The 21424-nt window shown below is 45.3% G+C and overlaps 1 protein-coding gene across 2 annotated transcripts in view; it reads left to right on the top strand.

Annotated features, from left to right (window-relative positions):
* The first annotated feature begins 1221 nt into the window (after positions 1-1221).
* Positions 1222-21424, top strand: part of LOC310666668 (carbonic anhydrase 15-like) — a 41242-nt gene continuing 21039 nt past the window's right edge. The window contains exon 1 of one of the 2 annotated variants that reach the window (XM_083417911.1): positions 1222-1817. In XM_083417911.1, coding sequence (XP_083274037.1) covers positions 1748-1817 — 70 coding nt within the window. In that variant the 5' untranslated portion in view covers positions 1222-1747. The remainder of the gene's footprint in view (positions 1818-21424) is intronic. The other variant, XM_083417912.1, reaches the window with a different exon arrangement.

The raw sequence follows: 21424 nt of genomic DNA, 5'->3' as shown, positions 1-21424 counted from the left end.
TGGCCATGATCTTCGTTTTTTTGATGTTGAGTTTCAGACCATATTATGCACTCTCCTATTTCACCCTCAATAAAAGGTTCTTTAATTTCTCCTCACTTTCTGCCATCAAGGTTGTGGAGTTAATCAAGGTTAGCGGAGTCTGTAACCTGAAGCATATGTAACCTGAGGTAAATTGTAAATTGTATGTAACCTGAGGTACCACTGTATCTGATTTTTAGAAGACATCTGAAGGCAGCCCTGTTTAGGGAAGCTTTTACTATTTGATGAATTATTGTATTTTAATGTTTTGTTGGAAGCCACCCAGAGTGGCTGGGGAAACCCAGCCAGATGGGCGGGGTATAAACTATTATTATTAATATTACTATCATCATCATCATCATCATCATCATCATCATCATCATCTTAAGGTTCCCTTGAGACATTCGCCTTATTGTGCTGATTTGAGCTCATGAAGGTACTGGGGCCATTATACATATTGATACGGCTTTCATTATTTGTTTGCCAATGTGTTTTTTTGGGATGGACACACTGTTTTGTGTCTAGTGCATGTATGTCTTGTAACATCCTGCTGAAATCCTGTAACTTTTTATACCCCAAATCCGATTTTTTTTGTGTCCTGCCCCGCCCCCCCCAAGAGTGCTCATCTAGACAGTAATGACACAGCAACATTGGGGAAGCATTGTAGAATGAAGAATAAAGCAAAAATGATCACTCTGTTGGTGATGCACTGGCATTAATGAGATATAGCAGAATACACCCCCCCCCCAATCACCACTCTGGACTGGTCACAAGTTTTGCAATCAGTTTGCTTAATGCAACGGAAGGATAGCTAAGACACCCTCTTTTTTAAAAAGGCACCCAGCAATTTTTTTAAATAAAACATTTCCTAAGTCCACACCAGGACTGTGATTAACCAGATCCCAGGAACTTAAATAGGGACTGCTTACCAGAAAGATAAGAAATCAAGATAACAAACTTTTTATATAAACGAATGGAAATGGTTTATTTAATATTTACAGATGAATTGCAAGCCGATAAGAACCTTGTAACCACCTGCAGTTTTATAAGAGTATATATTTAAAGCAGATAAATAAACGAGCAAATTAAATGGATTTGGATCTGCAGAAGATATTAAAAAATAAATTTAAGGAACTGCAGAAAGGGGGGGGAGAAGGAAGTCAAGTTTTTAAACATTGGAACGATTGTAAAATTAATGAGATGTATAAACATGAAAAGCATAAATAAAAATTAAAAATAAATAAATAGGGACTGCTGTTGGATAGAGCAAGCCTTTCTTGTCCTTAAGATCCTTTTGATCACATTGGCATCAATTCCTGCCCAGCCCTGATGTCAGATATCAGGGCTGGCAAATACATATTCTTTTTCAAGTGGGGGTTAACCCTCCTGTTGCCCCTCATTTTTAGGCTTGCTTCTTGTCAGGAGACAAAGAGTTAAGCGCTCAGCCTTGGTCTCCTTGCGATGAATATTTAACAGCAGCCGGTACAGAAGAGCTGGCGCTGGAGATCTCTTCTTCCCCGGCTTCTCTTGACAGCCGTGGCTGGTGTAGAAGGAGCTTCCTCCGGTCGGGGGTTTGATGCCTGGGGACTTTCTCCAGGAGGAAGAAGAAGAAGGGAGCAGAAGACAGACCTGAGGACACCGCTTGCTGGATCCTTCCCCCTGCCTGGGGTCTCCAGCACATCTCATCCCTCGGGGAGTCTCCTGACTGCCGGGACCCGTCTGGCTGCAAATGAGGATGCTGCGTTTTCCTGGGATAACTTTTCTCACTTTGCCTTTTGTCATTCAAGCGGGCACAGCAGGTGAGCTGGTCACTGAGAGATGATGCTCTTTATCTCTTCTCTCTCTCTCTTTCTGAATGGATGATGGTTAGGAATGGGTGCTTTAGTCAAATTTCAATTTCTCGGTTCTGTCCAGCCTTCCCTTCCGCTCTCCACCTTTTGCTCATCAATTTACATTTTAAAGCAAAACAAAACAAAATTCTCAGTCCCCGTGAGAATTCGTGTTAGTGTCAATATCCTCGTTTTTCTTTGTAACCTTACCTAATACAAACATTTTTTTGGGCAAAGCCGGTTCCTCATACACCATTTTTTTTAAAAAAACCCAAATATATGCATTTTAAGGCACGTTTTGCTCGTGTGTGTGTGTGTGTGTGTGTGTGTTTTAAAAAATACATGTTACCTGGCTGGAAAAGTGCAAATTTTGATAAGTGGCTGTGGTTTGGTTCAAATCGGGTAGAGTTTGCCTTGAATTGTGAACTGAACTGAATACGCCCCCCCCCCCCCAAAATCACGAGTTGGAGGGACCCTCTCAAAGTGTGGGTGGATTGCTGGTCAATAGTGCAGTTTAGACCAGGGTTCAGCAACCCCTTATCTCCCACCTGGAGCCACCTTGCTCTAGACACCTGTTGGTCCTTGGCCAACTCCTTTGAGGCCCCTCAGCGCTTCCTGCTGCTGTTGAACCGAGCCGGAAAAACCTCCCTCAGATTCCAGACTGGGCTTCCATTGTTCGTTCTCAGCTGGGTGTCAATCTCAATTAAGCGCCCGTGCTTTGTAATTTGCAGATGGGCTAAAAGAGAGGCATCCCTGTGCCAGAACTTTGAAGTCTTCTCCTCCATATTTAACAGGAGTCACTGATGGGTTCTGCTGCTGTGTGTGAGAGATGGAGATACTTTTAAATGAATCAGAGGGCTGATTCATGGCAGGTAGCATGCACACCTAAGCCTTGAGAATATTCAGACATGTGCCCATGCTTGTTGCAAAAGGCAGGGATATGTTGGTGCATTGGGATTGAGGTCCATGCTGGAGTCGTTGACAGTGTGTGCATGTCAATGTAAAATTTGGCCACGCATCTTGACTCCAGTGGATTTGATTCTCAGTGTTATGTACTGAGTTGAATAGGATCCAAAAGGCAGCAGTCTGATTGGTCCTAGAACAATAGGATTCAGAATGCAGCAGCCTGATTGGTCTTAGAACAATAGGGTCCAGAATGCAGCAGTCTGATTGGTCCTAGAACGATAGGGTCCAGAATGCAGCAGTCTGATTGGTCCTAGAACAATAGGATTCAGAATGCAGCAGTCTGATTGGTCCTAGAACAATAGGATTCAGAATGCAGCAGTCTGATTGGTCCTAGAACAATAGGGTCCAGAATGCAGCAGTCTGATTGGTCCACAGGAGCCACCCAATCCAGCTCCAGGTGGAAGTGAATCTGCAACCTGATTGGCCTACAGGTGAATCCCGGAATTAGCCAATCACTTGGGGCCCATTGTGTAAATAATGTATATAAAGCAGGCATTCTGGGGGAACTTTCATCCCTCCTCACCACTATGAGCTGAATAAAGAGCATAAAATCCACTCTCATCTCTGAGTATATTTCACTCAGGTTGGGTGTAAATTCAGAGTGATGCAACTGCCCCCACAGGGGAATCAACCACATAAGCCAATTAAAGCCATTTAAGGGGACAGTTGGTGGAAGTCAAGTTGGAGTCACTCTGATTTGCTGATGGGAGGCGATTTTTCTGAACCGATTTCTCAGCTATGCCGAGGGCACTCAAGGATCGCAGTATACAGAAAGCTGGTAATCAAAAACAAAACAAATAGAGAACAGTAATAATAAACGTGTGTTATTCCAACAGAAATGACAACGTTAGTCCTACTCAGAGTAGATCCATGGAAGTTGACGTACATGACTGCTATTATTTATTGCACTTATTAGTCACCTTTTAAAATGACCAGTAAACTTAAAGCCATTTACAATATAATGCAAAAGTTTAAACTAATATAAAACTAAAACAAATACATAAAAAGCAGTCTTTTATGTATACATAAAAAGCAGTCTAACACACCCCACCTGCTCATGAGGGCCACAGCATCTAAAACATAATAATAATAATAATAATAATAATAATAATAATTTATTTATGCCCCCACCCATCTGGCTTGGTTTCCCCAGCCACTCTGGGCAGCTCCCAACAGAATATTAAAAACATGATAAAATATCAAACCTTAAAAACTTCCCTAAGCAGGGTTGCCTTCAGATGTCTTATAAAAGTCAGATAGTTCTTTATCTCCTTGACATTGTGATGGAAGGGCATTCCATAGGATGGGCGCCACTACTGAGAAGACCCTCTGCCTGGTTCCCTGTAACCTCACTCAGAGGATGAATTTAGGTTTACTAATAATCCCAGTTCCAAATTCTGTAGAATTTAGGTGACTACAACCCAATGAAAATAGAAATAAAAAAGTTTGCTTTTGGAACACAGACATTCACATGACGGTGCCCTTGCTGACTCCACTCACTAACCACTTGCCCACCCCTCACATTAACCCCCTAGAGTAGTAGCAGACCTTGGGGTCCCAAATTTCAGCGGCACCCTGTGCAATGCCAAAATTTAGCGCCTTTTCCTTTCATTACATATCATGGTTGTAGCACCCCTGGTGGCACACCCAAGGCTTTGTGCCCAGTGTGATCGAAAGGGTCACATTCCCCTCAATCTGCCTCTGCCTAGAGTTTCCCCACCCCATGCTAATCCCGCTTTTCTTGGCCTCTTGAAATTTCCTCCCTGAGAATCCAGGACTGTGATGTGGCACTGCCAATCCTCCAGTGGGAGCTGTGTGATGACGACCTTACCTTTTTATGTATATAGGAAGATACAAGCAAGGATGCAACTAAAAACTACCCATTTTAACTAAAGCATGTGTCTTGCACTAAACAACTACAGTCGAACCTCTACTTACCACCGCCTCTTCTTATGGTTGTTCCAAGTCATGACCGCAGCAAACCTAGAAGTAACCGGTGGGTTTGCCACCGTTCACGCATGCGCACAACAGCGCCTCTCCAGTGACCTGTTTCGACCTCCAGACGGACCTCCGGAATGGATTATGGTTGCAAATAGAGGTTCCACTGTATTGTTATGTTCTTAAGAACGCAGGAGGACTCCACTGAGCCTTATGTCTTTCCCTTTCTACACATATCCAATTATATTTTATTCAGAATGGAACCATTGAAATTAATAGGCCTAGGTTTGTCATGGCTATTGTTTTCCATGGGTGTACTCTGTGTAGGGCTATCTTTGGATATTACTTGTGGAGTTACACACAAAGGCACACACAAAGGCACACACACACACACACACACACACACAAGCTCTGGACCCCTACTTTCAGGAAGAGATAAACAGTTGGTTAAAAATAAAATATTTCTGGCCCAAGTACTACCCTGAGAGACCATTTCATTTCTAAGTGAGAAATTAAAGTGCACCACCACTTGAATCACAAATGTTAGCTTTCTTTCTTGCCAGTGTGGTGTAGTGGTTAGGAGTGGTGGACTCGTAATCTGGTGAACCAGGTTTGATTCTCCGCTCCTCCACATGCAGCTGCTGGGTGACCTTGGGCCAGTCACACTTCTCTGAAGTCTCTCAGCCCCACTCACCTCACAGAGTGTTTGTTGTGGGGGAGGAAGGGAAAAGGAGAATGTTAGCCGCTTTGAGATTCCTTAGGGTACTGATAAAGTGGGATATCAAATCCAAACTCTTCTTCTTCTTCTTCATGGTTCCCGCCAGCTGTGGCTCCCAGATCTTCTGGTTGTTAAGCTAGCTGTTTCTAATTTTGACACAGATATAGAAACATATATATTTTTTAATGGAAGAGCATTCATCTTTGACCCTCCAGATACTTGGAATGAATGTCAATGACCAATACTTATGCACTCTCTCTCTCTCTCTCTCATTTTATTGAATCTCACACTTGTAATGAAATATATATGCATACGAAATGATTTTAAAAAACCCATGAAATAAGACAAACATATACGGTAATAATAACAATTGGAGCAAATATGAACGACACAGGACAAATAATCCCAAAAAATATAGCAGAGGAAATGTGGAATGTCAATAAGTACTAAGAGCGTTAGATTTCTTTTTATCTCTCAATATAATAAAAACGTAAGGATGTCATTGTGCAGCCGCCATTGGATTTGCATGGAGTCAGGGGAGCAAAAAGGAAGGCAGCTTGTGAAACCGCAGCGGCTGAGAAGGAAGTGACATTAAGAGGGGGAAAGTGGTGATTTAAAACAACGACCCAAATTTGAATAAGGTTGGGGTGGGAGAAACTGAGAGGGAAATGGCAGTTTTAAACAAGGGCAGAGGTTTTCAGTAAAGACCTATGGAATACTTGAAGGCTCTACATCCTTGATCTTTCTCAAGTGAGGCAGCTGAGGAACAGAAGAGGGAGAAGTTGGAGTACACAGCGAAAGGAGGAATACCGAAAGGGGGAAAAGCTCCTGCTAAAAACAATGGCTGGAGTTTGAGTAAAGTGTGGATGGAGAGACACTGAGAGGAAAATGGTGGTGTTCAACAACAGCCAGGGACTTGACTAAAGCAGGGGCGGAGAAGTACTAAGAGGGAAAAATTGACCATTTTAAACATTGGCAGAGGTTTGAGCTGGAGGTGAGACTAGGATCGGTGAAGGGGTAGTTCAAAACCAGGGGCTGAGTACAGTGTGGTTGGAAACTCTCTTGTTGTGTTAGCTTTCTGGTGTTAGCTTTTGTGTTGCACCCTTTTCTGTTATTTCTCTTTGTTAACAACAATAACAACAATATATTTATACCCCGCCCATCTGGCCAGGCCTTCCCAGCCACTCTGGGTGGCTTCCAACAGGATATTAAAAACATGATAAAACATCAAACATTAAAAACTTCCCTAAATAGGGTTGCCTTCAGATGCCTTCTAAAAGTCATATCGTGGTTTATTTCCTTGACATCTGATGGGAGGGCACCACTACGGAGAAGGCCCTCTGCCTGGTTCCCTGTACCCTCACTTCTTGCAGTGAGGGAACCGCCAGAAGACCCTCAGAGCTGGACCTCAGTGTCTAGGCTGAACGATGGGGGTGGAGATGCTCCTTCAGGTATACTGGGCCGAGGCTGTTTAGGGCTTTAAAGGTCGGCACCAACACTTTGAATTGTGCTCAGAAATATACTGGGAGCCAATGTAGTTCTTTCAGGACCTGTGTTATATGGCCTTGGCGGCCTCTCCCAGTCACCAGTCTAGCTGCAGCATTCTGGATTAGTTGTAGTTTCCGGGTCATCTTCAAAGGTAGCCCCATGTAGAGCGCATTGCAGTAGTCCAAGTGGGAGAGAACCAGAGCATGCACCACTCTGGTGAGACAGTCTGCGGGCAGTTAGGGTCTCAGTCTGTGTACCAGATTGAGCTGGTAGACAGCCGCCCTGGACACAGAATTGACCTGCGCCTCCATGGACAGCTGTGAGTCCGAAATGACTCCCTGGCTGCGCACCTGGTCCTTCAGGGGCACAGTTACCCCATTCAGGACCAGGGAATCCTCCACACCCACCCGTCCTCTGTCTCCCCAAAACAGTACTTCTGTCTTGTCAGCATTCATTCTCAATCTGCTAACTGCCATCCATCCTCCAACTGTCTCCAGACACTCACACAGCTAGTTTGTTAAAGCTAGTTACGTTTTTAAAAAAACAGCTCAGCAGTGCCCAATCCCCCAACGCCCCGCAGTGACCCCAATGATCTCTCACCCCCTTTGTCCTTCACTTTCACTTCCTGTGAATCCATTGGCTATTATCTCTGAGCTCCCTGGCGTCACTGTGGGGTGGATGGATGGATGAATGAAATGAGCGTGCAGTATTTTCTCTGCAGTGCCATTCAATTTGTAGCTCAGCAGGGATGGCGTTGCTTCCTACCGTCAAACACATTTGTTCTCTGCCAAGCAGGATATGAGTGTTGGGTTTTTTTACTTGGAGCCTATTACTTAAAAAAGGAGGAGGAGGAGAAGAAGAAGAAGAAGAAGAAGAAGAAGAAGAAGAAGAAGAAGAAGAAGAAGAAGAAGAAGAAGAAGGAGGAAAACCACCAACAACCTGAGTCAACAAGTTTGGAGCTGATTCAATGTAATCTCATTGGAATTGGTGGGTATTTGCTAGGAAGGGTCTGGGTGCTCAAAAAATAAAAAAATATTAAAAATATTAGTATGGAAAAGATTCACTGCTGCAAGTGGCAACTGAGATGATTTAGCTTTGAAATTTGGGGATGAAATCAATGGTGCCTGGTAGGTTATATGTTATAGGTAGACTAAATGTAATACTGAACACTGCCCTGGGATCTTGTGATAAAGGGTCACATATAAATCAAATTAACAACAGCAGCAATAGTAATAAGTGCTATTTTTCTAGAAAAGGGGGCTCTGGAGCTCACCACGAACTTCTCACTTGTTTTCTTAGAATGGCAATGGCATCCACCTAAAAGGTGCTGGAGCTGAGCTCTGGTGAGCTCTGGTTGAAAAAAGTAATAATAATAATAATAATAATAATAATAATAATAATAATAATAATAATTAATAAGCAGCTGCTCTATCATTGAGCTACAGTTCATCCCCTGAATACAGGAATCTGTCTGCTGGCAAGTCCAACCATTGATCCATCTAGCTCAGCATCCAACAGCACTGGCATCAGTCAAATCTAAACCGTGGAATAATAATAATAATAATAATAATAATAATAATAATAATAATTTTTTTAAAAAATTATATCCTGCCCTCCCCAGCTGAAGCTGGGCTCAGAGCGGCTAACAACAGTAAAATGATACAACATTCTAAAATCATTTCATTATAAAATCAGTTCAAATCAGATTAATGGCAACCATTGGGCTAGAGTTCTGTGAGGATTGCCAATGGAGGGAGTCAGGCTGTGCCCTGGCCAAAGGCCTGGTGGAACAGCTCTGTCTTGCAGGCCCTGTGGAAAGATGTCAAGTCCCGCAGGGCCCTAGACTCTTGTGACAGAGCGTTCCACCAGCTTGGAGCTGCAGCCGAAAAAGCCCTGGCTCTGGTTGAGGCCAGCCTAACCTCTCTGTGGCCCGGGGCCTCCAAGATGTTTTTGTTTGAAGACGGTAAGGTCCTCTGTGGGACATACCAGGAGAAGCGGTCCCATGGGTACGAGGGTCCCAGGCCGTATAGGGCTTTAAAGGTTAAAACCAGCACCTTAAACCTGAGCCAGTGCAGCTGGTATAGCACCGGATGAATGTGATCTCGCAGCGAAGACCCCGTAAGGAGTCTCGCCACGGCATTCTGCACCCGCTGGAGTTTCTGGGTCAGTCTCAAGGGCAGCCCCACGTAGAGCAAGTTACAATAATCCAGTCTGGAGGTGAGACTTCATAAGAACATGTCTTATTGAGCCAATAAGAAAATTCCAATTTTGGACAGCAGATAAACACAAGGTTAAATAATTAGCTTCCTTTGTTTAATCTAACTAACAGTGCAGTCCTAACCAGATGTACTCAGAAGCAGATCCTACTGGATAGGGCAGCCAAGATGGCAAGCAAAATGATCAAGGGGATGGTCTGACTTTCCTACGAGGAGACTGCAGTGCTTGGGACTTTTTAGTTTAGAGAAAAGGCAAGTGGGAGGTGACATGCTCACTTGGATGGCTTTGAAAGCAGATCAGACAAATCCATGGAGTTCAAGGCTATCAGTGGCTACTAGTCATTGTGGCCAACTTCTCCCTCCACTGTCAGAGGCATTATGCCTCTGAACGATCAGTCGCTTGGGAATTGCAGGTGGGCAGAGTGCTGTTGTGTTCATGCCCTGCTTGCAGGATTCTCACATGCTTTGGGTCAGCCACTATGAGAACAGGATCCTGGACTAGATGGGCCAGTGGTCTGATCCGGCAGGCTTGCCTTAGGTTCTTATATTCTAGTGGGATGTGGGTGGCGCTGTGGTCTAAACCACTGAGCCTCTTGGGCTTGCCGATCGGAAGGTCAGCGGTTCGAATCCCCGTGATGGGGTGAGCTCCCATTGCTGTGTCCCAGCACCTGGCAACCTAGCAGTTCGAAAGCACATCAGTGCAAGTAGATAAATAGGTACCACTCCAGCGGGAAGGTAAATAGTGTTTCTGTGAGCAAGTAGATAAACAGGTACTGCTGCTGCAGGAAGGTAAACGGCGTTTCTGTGTGCTCTGGTTTCCATCACGGTGTTCTGTTGTGCCAGAAGCGGTTTAGTCCTGCTGGCCACATGACCCAGAAAAGCTATCTGTGGACAAACTCCCTCGGCCTGAAGCGAGATGAGTGCCACAACCCCATAGTCACCTTTGACTGGACTTAACTGTCCAGGGGTCCTTACCTTTTTTACCTTTTATATTCTAGTACGTAGATAGGGTTAGGATTGCAGTCATCACCATCAAATTCTGCCAGCCCATTCTGGATAGTTTATTTCTTTTATATAGCAGAATTTTGGCCCCATCAGTTCCTCCTGTTTTTCGCAATGCTCAGGCTGTGAGTGCCATTGGCTCACGTAATGAAAACAGGAACACAAGATGAAGACATCTGCAAACATGGGTAAACCCTCAGGTTTGCAGAAGTTCAAAAAATTATCAGGAAGACAAACCCTTAAAGGAAAATTAATAAACATCGCAACGAAGACCGCATGTGCTCAAGTGCATTTGGAGAATACTCACTGGGAAGTGAAAAATGGAAATATGTTGGAGGGGGGAAATGTCAAAGTGATGATTCTTCAACATTAACTTCGTTGGACTGGTCATGTTGTGCAGATGCCTGATTATTGTCTTCCAAAGCAACTACTCTATTCCAAACTTAAAAATGGAAAGTGTAATGCTGGTGGTCAACAAAAGAGGTTTAAAGACTCTCTCAAGGCAAATCTTAAAAATGTAGTATAAACACCGGCAACTGATAAACATTGGCCTGCGAGTGCTCCAATTGGAGAATATCCAAAGGTGTCATGGGCTTTGAAGACGCTCGAACTCAGGACAAAAGGGAGAAATGTGCTAAGAGGAAGGCACGCTTGGCAAACCCTCACTGTGATCAACTCCTGCCCAGAAACCTCTGTCCCCAATGTGGAAGGATTGGCCTCCCCAGTCACTTACGGACTCAGTGTTAAGACAGTGTTTATGGAAGACAATCTTACTCGGCTACGAGGGATCGCCAAAGAAGAAGTTGTTAGATCATTTTTTATTTTGCACATGTCAGCAAGAACAACAAAGGATCCGCATGGAGTTTCCTTTCTGGATTTGTAGCTTCTGTGGCCCATCCGGACTGATAGGGTGGCAGGCAGGGAAGAAACCAGCAGGGGACACCAAAACCCCCAAACCAATTGACAGGCAGAGCCAATGATGCAGCTAATTCTCTCTCCCTCCTCCTCACTGCTGAGTCAATACTGAAAGGAGGAAGAAGAAGCTGGCAGCCTGGGCCATGTCCTGGGCTGGTTGTCAGTAAGAAGGCAGACCCGTGGAGCCTAACTAAGGGCAGACTAAGCTTGGTGGACCATTTCACCAGCCGTCACTTTTAAACAGAAGGAAAGGCTTGCTGTCAATGACAGGACAGCTGATATTTGTTGACTTTCTCCTTCTGAAGGGCAGTGGAGTTTGATGCCATGACCACTAGATGGTGCTCTTTGCTCCTCCTCATCTTTGATTTCAACTCCACTCCCTGGCTCTTACTTACAGTCTCAGCCATGGATAGCCCTTTCCTCCATGAATTTGTCCAATCTTCTTTTAAAGCCAATCAATCCCTCTTCCCAGAGAATTCTGGGAACTATAGTTTTCTGAGATAAGTAGGGAGCTCTAATAACTCTCAGCACTCTTAACAAACTACAGCTTCCAGAATTATTTGGGGAAAGCCATAACTGTTTGAAGGGACACGGGTGGAGCTATGGGTTAAACCATAGAGCCTAGGACTTGCCAATCAGAGGGTCGGCGGTTCGAATCATCACGACAGGGTGAGCTCCCGTTGCTCGGTCCCTGCTCCTGCCAACATAGCAGTTCGAAAGCACGTCAAAGTGAAAGTAGATAAATAGGTACCACCCAGGTGGGAAGGGAAATTGTGTTTCCGTGTGCTGCTCTGGTTCGCCAGAAGCGGCTTAGTCATGCTGGCCACATGACCCAGAATCTGTATGCCGGCTCCCTCGGCCAATAAAGTGAGATGAGCGCCGCAACCCCAGAGTTGGCCACGACTGGACCTAATGGTCAGGGGTCCCTTTACCTTTACCTTTGTAACTGTTTGAAGTGGTAGGATGCTGCATTTAAGGTGCAGAGCCAGTGGGGTCTCAGGCTGCATCTAATACTCTTCAATATTCTGTGCAAAGTGGAGATGATAGCACTGCTAGAGTCGTGGAGCATCTTCAGTTTTGGGGGCCTCGTCAAATGTTCCATCTTCTGGAACTGGCCTTCCCAGCTGCCATCACTTGACCAGTCAAAGGGAAGCGCTCTACAGACCAGTCACTATGAGAGACAGACAGACAGACATGTGGGAATGTAGATACCAGGAGAGGATATATTGATTTAATAGCATCCTTCCTAAATCATGCTTGTGAGTCAGCAGCAGAGTGACATTCTCCAATATATAGCAGGAAGCTAGTTGGTAGATTCCTTTGAATCTCTTTACATAAGCAATCCAATCTGACTTTGTTCAAATTGGGTTTTGTTCCTGGTAAGTCCCCTTTTAATCTCTCCTAAAAAGCATAAAGCTTCTTTTAAAAGTAACAATAAGTTTACTCACATTCAGTTCACGGTTGGATCCCTGAAGGCAGGCTTTAGCTTAGAGTTACAGAAGAGGGTTTGAGTTTATCCCATATGGGAATGAGCCCATGTCCTGCTGGCTGAGAACCAGGAGACAGCAAAATACATCAGTTTCAGGAGAGCATGGCATCAAGAAGAAGAAGAAGAGGAAGAGGAAGAAGAAGATGGCTGCGTGACCAGCCCCTTTTATGGGGTCTTCCAGGGTCATGCCCACCTACCTGGTCACATGCAGGGGGAGGAACTCCAGACCAGGTGTGACAGGAAGTCCTCCTAGTTGGAGTAATACCCCCCTGTGTGTCCACTCTGGGCAAACAGGAAGTGTTGTACTTGATAATAATAATAATAATAATAATAATAATAATAATAATAATAATAATAACAACAACTCTGGGTGGCTTCCACAGAGACCAAAAATACACTAAAATGTCACACATTAAAAACTTCCCTGAACAGGGCTGCCTTAAGATGTCTTCTGAATGTCAGGTAGTTGTTTACTGCTTTGACATCTGATGGGAGGGCGTTCCACAGGGCGGGAGCCACTACCGAGAAGGCCCTCTGCCTGGTTCCCTGTAGCTTTGCTTCTCGCAGTGAGGGAACTGCCGGAAGGCCCTTGGAGCTGGACCTCAGTGCCCGGGCAGAATGATGGGGGTGGAGACGCTCCACTTGACTGCTTATGTTACATCCCACAAGACAGACAGACAGACAGACAGACAGACAGCCTTTAGCACTAATGGAAGATCAGGCTCTGTTCCGTCCCCTACGGTCAGAGGCAATATGATTCAGAATTCCAATTCCTGGGAATCACAAGCAGGGACAGTCGCTGCTGCACTCAGGTGACACTGCCTGAGACCGGGTCCTTCAATTTTCCAGTGCCAAACTGAGTTTAACAGACTTTGAAAACCTGCTTTCCTCCTGGAGAAAATAATAATAATTCTGGATCTGCAAGATAAATCTCACTTAAAACAAAAAGTTGGAAAGTTGGAATGAGAAGGATTTGCTTGAGGATTCTCCTCAACATCTCTACCTGCCTGCGCCTTTGCTGTGGTTCAGACACAGCTGGCGCCAACCAATAAGCAAATCAAAGGCTCCTCTGGTTTTTCTCCAGCTGGGAAAGGATGGAGCAGAATGACTGATATCTAATCAGTGCACAATGAGGAGGCCACAGGGTGGAACTCACCCCGTTCTTGCTGCACAAAACAAACTTCCTCATTACTTCCATCGGTTGCAGCCTGAGAAGGCAGGGCTGGCAGCATTTGTGTGTGTGTGTGTGTGTGTGCGAGAGTCTTCTGCTACCTGTGCTCATTTCTCTGGGTTCACTGCCTCTTGGATGATCTTCCAAGCATGGTGGAAACCAGCCTGCTGAACAGAGCTGAGTCTAAATCTGACACTTGCTTTTCCTGGTTGCTTTTATGGAGAGAGAGGGAGGGAAGAACCTAGGAAACTACCTTAAACTCCAGCTAGCTCCATACTGCCTGCATTGACTGACAGCAGCTCTCCAAGGTTCCAGGCAAGGGGTCCTTCCCTACCTGGAGGGAAACCTACCTGGAGGTGGAACCTGAGACCTTCTGATGTTCTGCTGCTGAGCTCTGACTTTTCCCCTACTAAGAAGCAGCCATACTCAGTCAGGACCTGGGACCTCCAGGAGGCAGTGAGGGCCTCCAACTTCAAACATCATCATCATCATCATCATCATCATCATCATCATCATCTGTTGGGTTTCCCCAACCACTCTGGGCAGCTCCCAACAGAATATTAAAAACACAACAAAGCATCAAACATTAAAGTCTTCCTTAAACAGAGTTGCCTTCAGATGTCTTCTAAAAGTCAGATAGTTGTTTATTTCCTTGACATCTGGTGGGAGGGCATTCCACAGGGTGGGCGCCACCACCGAGAAGGCCCTCTGCCTGGTTCCCTGTAGCTTCACTTCTCACATTGAGGGAACAGCCAGAAGGTCCTTGGAGCTGGACCTCAGTGTCCAGGCTGAACGATGGGCGTGGAGATGCTCCTTCAAGTATACTGGGCTGAGGCCATTTCAGGCCTTAAAGGTCAGCACCAACACTTTGAATTGTGCTTGGAAATGTACTGGGAGCCAATGTAGTTCATTCAGGACCAGTGTTATCTGGTCTCGGCGGCCACTTTAAAAGATAATAGAACAAACTCCTGGAGAAGAAAGCTATTGATGGCTACGAGTCCTGATGGTTCTGCTCTGTCTCTATGATTGGAAGTAGCAATGCTTCTGGGTACCAGTTGCTGGAAGCCATATGAGGGGAGAGATGATGCTGTGCTCACATCCTGCCTGGAATTTGGTTGACCACTGGGAGAACGGGATGTTGGACCAAAAGGGCTGTAGGGTTGATCTAACTGGTTCTTCTTATGTTCCAAGGAGGAGGGAGCTAGGAGGCAATGACATTCCCCAGGACAGGTTTTAGGAAGGAAGGTGGCTGGAATTGGCTGAGGGCCAGTGATGTTGCTGGAGGAACTGCCCCATATGCAGGCCTTAACTCAGGCATAGGCAAACTCGGCCCTCCAGATGTTTTGGGACTACAACTCCCATCATCCCTAGCTAACAGGACCAGTGGTCAAGGATGATGGGAGTTGTAGTCCCAAAACATCTGGAGGGCCGTGCTTGCCTATGCCTGCCTTAACTGCACAACTGCTAGAAAGGGCCCAGATCCTGAGCTGAACTCTTTCTTGCCTTTGGGGAAATCAGAGAGAGAGAGAGAGAAAGAGAGAGAGAGAGAGAGAGAGAGAGAGAGAGAGAGAGAGAGAGAGAGAGTAATGGCTGTCAGTTTGCATTTCTTAGCGCATAAAGTATTGATCTGATGTGTAGAGATCTTTCCTATTCTAATTAATTCATGAGGGTTCTGGAAGCTTTTCTGTGTGAAAGATGCAGAAGGTTCATGATGTTTGGGTTATTCCTTCAGAGAAGCTGAATAGAGCTGGCTTAAACTGGGTCTGTTATCTCTTTCTGTCAAGGTCATGCTGACTATAAAAGTAAGGCCAGAAGGAGAGCCAGGTTTCACTCTTTTCTGTCTCTTTTTTCCCTTCTGGTATGGTGTTTTGTACATAGTATGCTTAGTGTTAAGCTTTTAGTCTTATTATAGGTTATTGTAAGTTTAAGTCTGCTGCAACTGGATTTCTTACGGACAGTGCCAATCCTGAATGTATTGGATTTGTGACCATTATGCTCATTTGCCTTCAGAAGCAGTAAAGCTCTGCTGGATGAAATACAATGGCCTCTGGTCTACTTTGGGGGAATCCTGCAACATGCTTATGTTTTTACTCTGCTAACTATACGTTGGAATCTGCTCTGGATCAATATTGATTAGAATTTCAATGACAGTGGTTGGGCAAGCAATTTGGTTTGGTGTGAATCTTAATGCAACCCTACTGTTATGTACTGAAGTTCTCACCCTGGGCCAGCAGGGGGATACTGTAGATAGTTATGCAAATAAGGGATCGAAAGTGACGTTCAGTGATTGGATAGTTTTAGAAAATTGTTACAGTTACGTTGTACTGGAGCTCTATATAAGCAGGCTGACTGAACTCTTCAGTTCAGTTCTGTTCTGGCCTGTGAATAAACAAGAGCTGTTTGAAGAATCGCTGTGTCGTCTGATATGTTCACCCACAACCTAACACCTACCAAATTTACACTTTTGAAAACGACACACCAACTGAAGTACAGCCGCCTTTTCCCCGAACTCCGTACTTCTACAGATGTTGTGATGCAGTTCTCCAACCCAATTCTGGGTACGAAATTACTTACATTAGGAAAAATGTGCCTAAAGAGGGCATAGCTGTGTGAAAGCAACATATAAAAAATGCATTACATTGGGGGAGTATCGATTGCACAGATGTGTTTGTAAGGAGCAATTTGCACCGAAATGCTGACAAAAGATTTCTAACCTAATTTTTATTGGTTTTTCACAGATGCATGAAAAGATAAAACTAGATAAACTAAACATGGGCATAAAAAAATAACATAAACATTTCCCCATCGCACAAGCATCTTTACAATATTCATTCCTCTGTTTAGTTTTGCTACGGGATTCTAATGCTATTCCTTCAGGGTTGTATGGAAACATCTTTTCCCGGCTAGATAATCTTCTCCAACTAAATTATCAACAGGTTTACATGTGGCGACCGCCAGCTTTATAGTAATGCGGCTGATAACGTATTTTGCAAACCCTTTTGGTTAGTATATGAAACAAGTGAATTTTCATGACTTCAAAAAAAGAAAGAAGCTCAGCTGGTTAGAGCATGGTGCTGATAATGCCAAAGGAGTCAGTTTGATTCCTGTATGGGCCAGCTGAATATTCCTGCAATTCAGGGGGTTGGACTAGATTATCCTTGGGTCTCTTTCAGCTCTACAGTTCTATGATGCCAATGACACTTGTCAGGGAACTGCCATCAGCTCAGAGGCGAGAGGTGGAAGGGCAGTTGGGTTACAGGGAGCCTCCAAAGATTGTGAGAAGCAGCACTTCCTCCGCGGAGGAGGAGGAAGAAGAAGAAGAAGAAGAAGAAGAAGAAGAAGAAGAAGAAGAGGAGGAGGAGGAGTTTGGATTTGATATCCCACCTTTCACTCCCTTTAAGGAGTCTCAAAGCAGCTAACATTCTCCTTTCCCTTCCTCCCCCACAACAAACACTCTGTGAGGTGAGTGGGGCTGAGAGACTTCAAAGAAGTGTGACTGGCCCAAGGTCACCCAGCAGCTGCATGTGGAGGAGCGGGGAAGCGAACCCAGTTCCTCAGATTAGGAGACTACCGCTCTTAACCACTACACCACACTGGCTCTCACTACACTGGAGGAGGGAAGCCACGCCTCTAGTGGGGAAGGGGTGCAGGGCTCGGAGGATGCAAGGGAGAGCCAGAGCACCGTGCATGAGCAAAGCGGGGGGAGGCAAGTCCCCCTCTGCCCGCGCAGTCGGTTTACGCGCAGAGAGGGGAGGCGTAGGATGGGGGTCAAAAGACTACTCTGCTGGGGAAAGTTTAAGGACCACCCACTCCCAGATTCTGCTAGCGACTGAGCGTTCTGCACTGTGAATGTTTTTGTACCGATAATAAAGCCTTGAAAAGACCAGTGGGGGTCTTGCCTGTTCGCTTGTGAGCAACCATGCCGGCACACATAACAAAACTGATTTTCTGGATCCATTTCAGTCGGGGTTTAGGCCTGGTTTGGAGTATGTTGTCTGCAGTATGCTGATGACACTCAGCTCTATTTCTCCTTTACATATGCAGGTGAGGCAGTGGAAGTGCTGGACTGGTGTCTTGCCTCGGTAACGGACTGGATGAGAGCCAACAAACTGAAGCTCAATCCAGATAAGACTGAGGCACTATTAGTGGGTGGTTCCTTGGAACAGAGGGTTGCGAGATGGTTTGCTCTTGAGGGGGTTACACTTCCTCTGAAGGAGCAGGTTCGTAGCTTGGGGTTTGTTGTTGTTTAGTCGTTTAGTCGTGTCCAACTCTTTGTGACCCCATGGACCAGAGGATGCCAGGCACTCCTGTCTTCCACTGCCTCCTGCAGTTTGGTCAAACTCATGCTGGTAGCTTTGAAAACACTGTCCAACCATCTCGTCCTCTGTCCTCCCCTTCTCCTTGTGCCCTCAATCTTTCCCAACATCAGGGTCTTTTCTAGGGAGTCGTCTCTTCTCATGAGGTGGCCAAAGTATTGGAGCCTCTGCTTCAGGATCTGACCTTCCAGTGGGCTGATTTCCTTCAGAATGGAGAGGTTTGATCTTCTTGCAGTCCATGGGACTCTCAAGAGTCTCCTCCAGCACCAGAATTCAAAAGCATCAATTCTGTGGAATGCTCTCCCCAGGGAAGTTTGCCTGGTGCCTTCATTATACATCTTTAGGCGCCAGGCAAAGATCTCTTTAACCAGGCCTTTGGTTGACCTGATTTACATCCTATGCCCGTTTTTAAATGTGGGGTTTTTTTTTGTGGGTGGTGGGGCTATTGGGTTGTTGTTATTATTATTTTTATTGTGTATTTTGTGGTTTTATATCTTGATTTTATTCTGTGAACTGCCCTGAGACCCCCTGGTATAGGGTGGTATATAAATTCAATAAATAAATAAAAGGTGGAATATTGGCCTGGATAAATGAGGGACGGAAACAGTTCTATCCATACTTAGAGAGGCGTAGATGGGAATGGAAGAACAGTGAAAGTTTTGTAGGAGAAATAAAGAGCACAGCAGGAGCAGGAGCAGCCAGAGTCCCTAAGGTCTCCCGGCTTTGGCTGTGCCTTCCCGCTACTCGAAAAAGAGAGATGTGTGTAATTAAAGAAAATGGGAGCCTCATCTTCTCTTAGTCCCATGGCCGTGTGACTGGCAGTCTGCCGATAAGTCCTTTCCCCATCTCCTGTGTTTGCAAGGCATCTCCATGTACTTCAAAGGTGGTGTTTGTTTTAAGACGCTCCTCTACTGAAGCATTCAGTAAGGTTTCATTTATTTCATTTATTTAAAGGAAACTGACCGCCCTGTGTGGCGATCACACAGGGTCCCCGGACGTTTCACCATCTATTGATCCCTGTGCCACCACTTTATTTCTCGCTGCCACCACCCAGGCCCTACCTGGTACAATACTGAGTCCTGTCAGGGTTAAATTGGAACATAAACTTATGTTTATTTATTGCAGTTTAACAAGCGTGTGGTTTCATAAAAGGTATCGGTCAATTACAATCATGGAGTGCCTATCCAGACCTATAACTTCCGCTACCTGCTCTCACTCACTAAACCACCTCTCAGATATAGTGGTACCTCGGGTTAAGTACTTAATTCATTCCGGAGGTCCGTACTTAACCTGAAACTGTTCTTAACCTGAAGCACCACTTTAGCTAATGGGGCCTCCTGTTGCTGCCACGCTGCCGGAGCACGATTTCTGTTCTCATCCTGAAGCAAAGTTCTTAACTTGAAGCACTATTTCTGGGTTAGTGGAGTCTTTAACCTGAAGTGTATGTAACCTGAGGTACCACTCTATTTACTTGTCTTCCTAGTTCTTAACTGTCCCTGACTCACCTTACTTCGCTACACTAACTCAACCTACCCACAGACTCTATCCCAATTCACTCCCACTCCAACCAACCACCCAACTCCCAACGAACTCCTCCCTTCGCCCCTCCCAGAGCTGGTTTTATAGTCCCTCTGACTCCACCCCTTGGGTTCTGATTGGGTAACCTGTTTAACTATTTCACCTCCAGCACTCTCATATGTTAATGTCACACCCTGTTATGAGAAAAAACTGCTCCTTTTCCCTTATGGGGTATCCAAGAGCCCGTAAAGAGTCCTTAAGTGTGTTCCCTATCGGTAGGAGAAAATAACAGAGGCCAACCAGAGTATATTGAGAAGCAAAGCGGCTAGTAAGCCTGGTCTTTATTAAACTGTTGCAACAGGGTCCTCACTCAACCTACGCAGGGAGGGAAGAGGAACCCAGAACAATGGTGTGCAAGCCCACCCTGTAGCTCAAGACCACCCCCCAAAACATCATACATACATCACAGAAGGGGGTGGTCTACAGCAGAAATACATCATAGGAGGTGAAACAGCAGAACTCCTGTTTGCCAGGATACCTGAGAATGGTCACTGATTGCATTATCTGGGCAGCCTGGCCATTTTTTGGTGATAGTTGGGTGGTGCTGTGGGTTAAACCACAGAGCCTAGGACTTGCCGATCAGAAGATCTGCGGTTCAAATCCACACAATGGGGTGAGCTCCCGTTGCTCGGTCCCTGCTCCTTCCAACCTAGCAGTTTGAAAGCACGTCAAAGTGCAAGTAGATAAATAGGTACCGCTCCAGCGGGAAGGTAAACGGCGTTTCCTTGCACTGCTCTGATTTGTCAGAAGCAGCTTAGTCATGCTGGCCACATGACCCGGAAGCTGTACGCCGACTCCCTCGGCCAATAAAGCAAGGTGAGCTCTGCAGCCCCAGAGTCGGCCATGACTGGACCTAATGGTCAGGGGTCCCTTTACCTTTGCCTTTATCTATGCATCAGGCGTCCCGATTCACAGCACACAGAATTCACGCCTGCAATGGGGGTCACCAACGTGCATGGCTTTTAAAGTGAAGATTAGGCACATTTGTGGAGGATAAGGCTTGGGACAGAGGCAAGCAAACACAAGAGAGTTTTCTTTGCATTATTCTACACATTTTAAATAATTCCCTGCTGAAACATAAAACCACTGTATTTCTTCTGGGTTTGGAGCTATAAAATGTTAAGTGCTTTTCTGGAAGAAATAATAAGGCCAGATCTCACGAGTCTTGACAGGGACCCATATTGTGGAAATATTTAAAGAGTAGCTGGAAGGGTAACTCTAGCGGAATTTCATTTTGATGAAATCTGACGTAAACACCCGGCAAAGGGCACCCAGTTAAGAGGAGATGTAAAGAAAAGAAGGAGGAGAAAGACGCACACACACACACAATCACACACACACACATACACAACCACATGCAATCAGTTTGCAAAGGGGACGCTAGGAAAACAAACACAGGCAAGTTCCAGGGATAATTAGAAGAGAAAAGCAAATATTGAAAGCCGAACAAGAGATTCTCTTGGCTAAATAAAATAAAGGCTCTTCAGATCTATTATTAATAGACAGAAGATGAAAGCAAAAATAAAAAATAAAAAAATCAACCCAGATAAAAAATAATAATCCAGGAGGGGTCTGAATGTTTGAATTTAAGGAGTGGGCAGATTTGTCGCTCCCTTTGAAGAGTCCGAAAGAAGGCATTAAAAGGGTCTTTAAGAATGGGAATGAGTTTGGTTTTAACGGGACAGGTGGCTGTTAATGGTGGGGAGACTTTTTGTGTGGACTGGGGGCCACATATCTGTCCAGGCAACCTTCCAGGGGCCACATGGGGGCTGGCCCAGAG

Source organism: Podarcis tiliguerta (assembly GCF_965153285.1).
Source record: "Podarcis tiliguerta genome assembly, chromosome: 16".
NCBI classification, from domain to species: Eukaryota; Metazoa; Chordata; class Lepidosauria; order Squamata; family Lacertidae; genus Podarcis; species Podarcis tiliguerta.
Note: the sequence above shows the minus strand (reverse complement) of the source record. Positions and strands in the feature narration are given on the sequence as shown.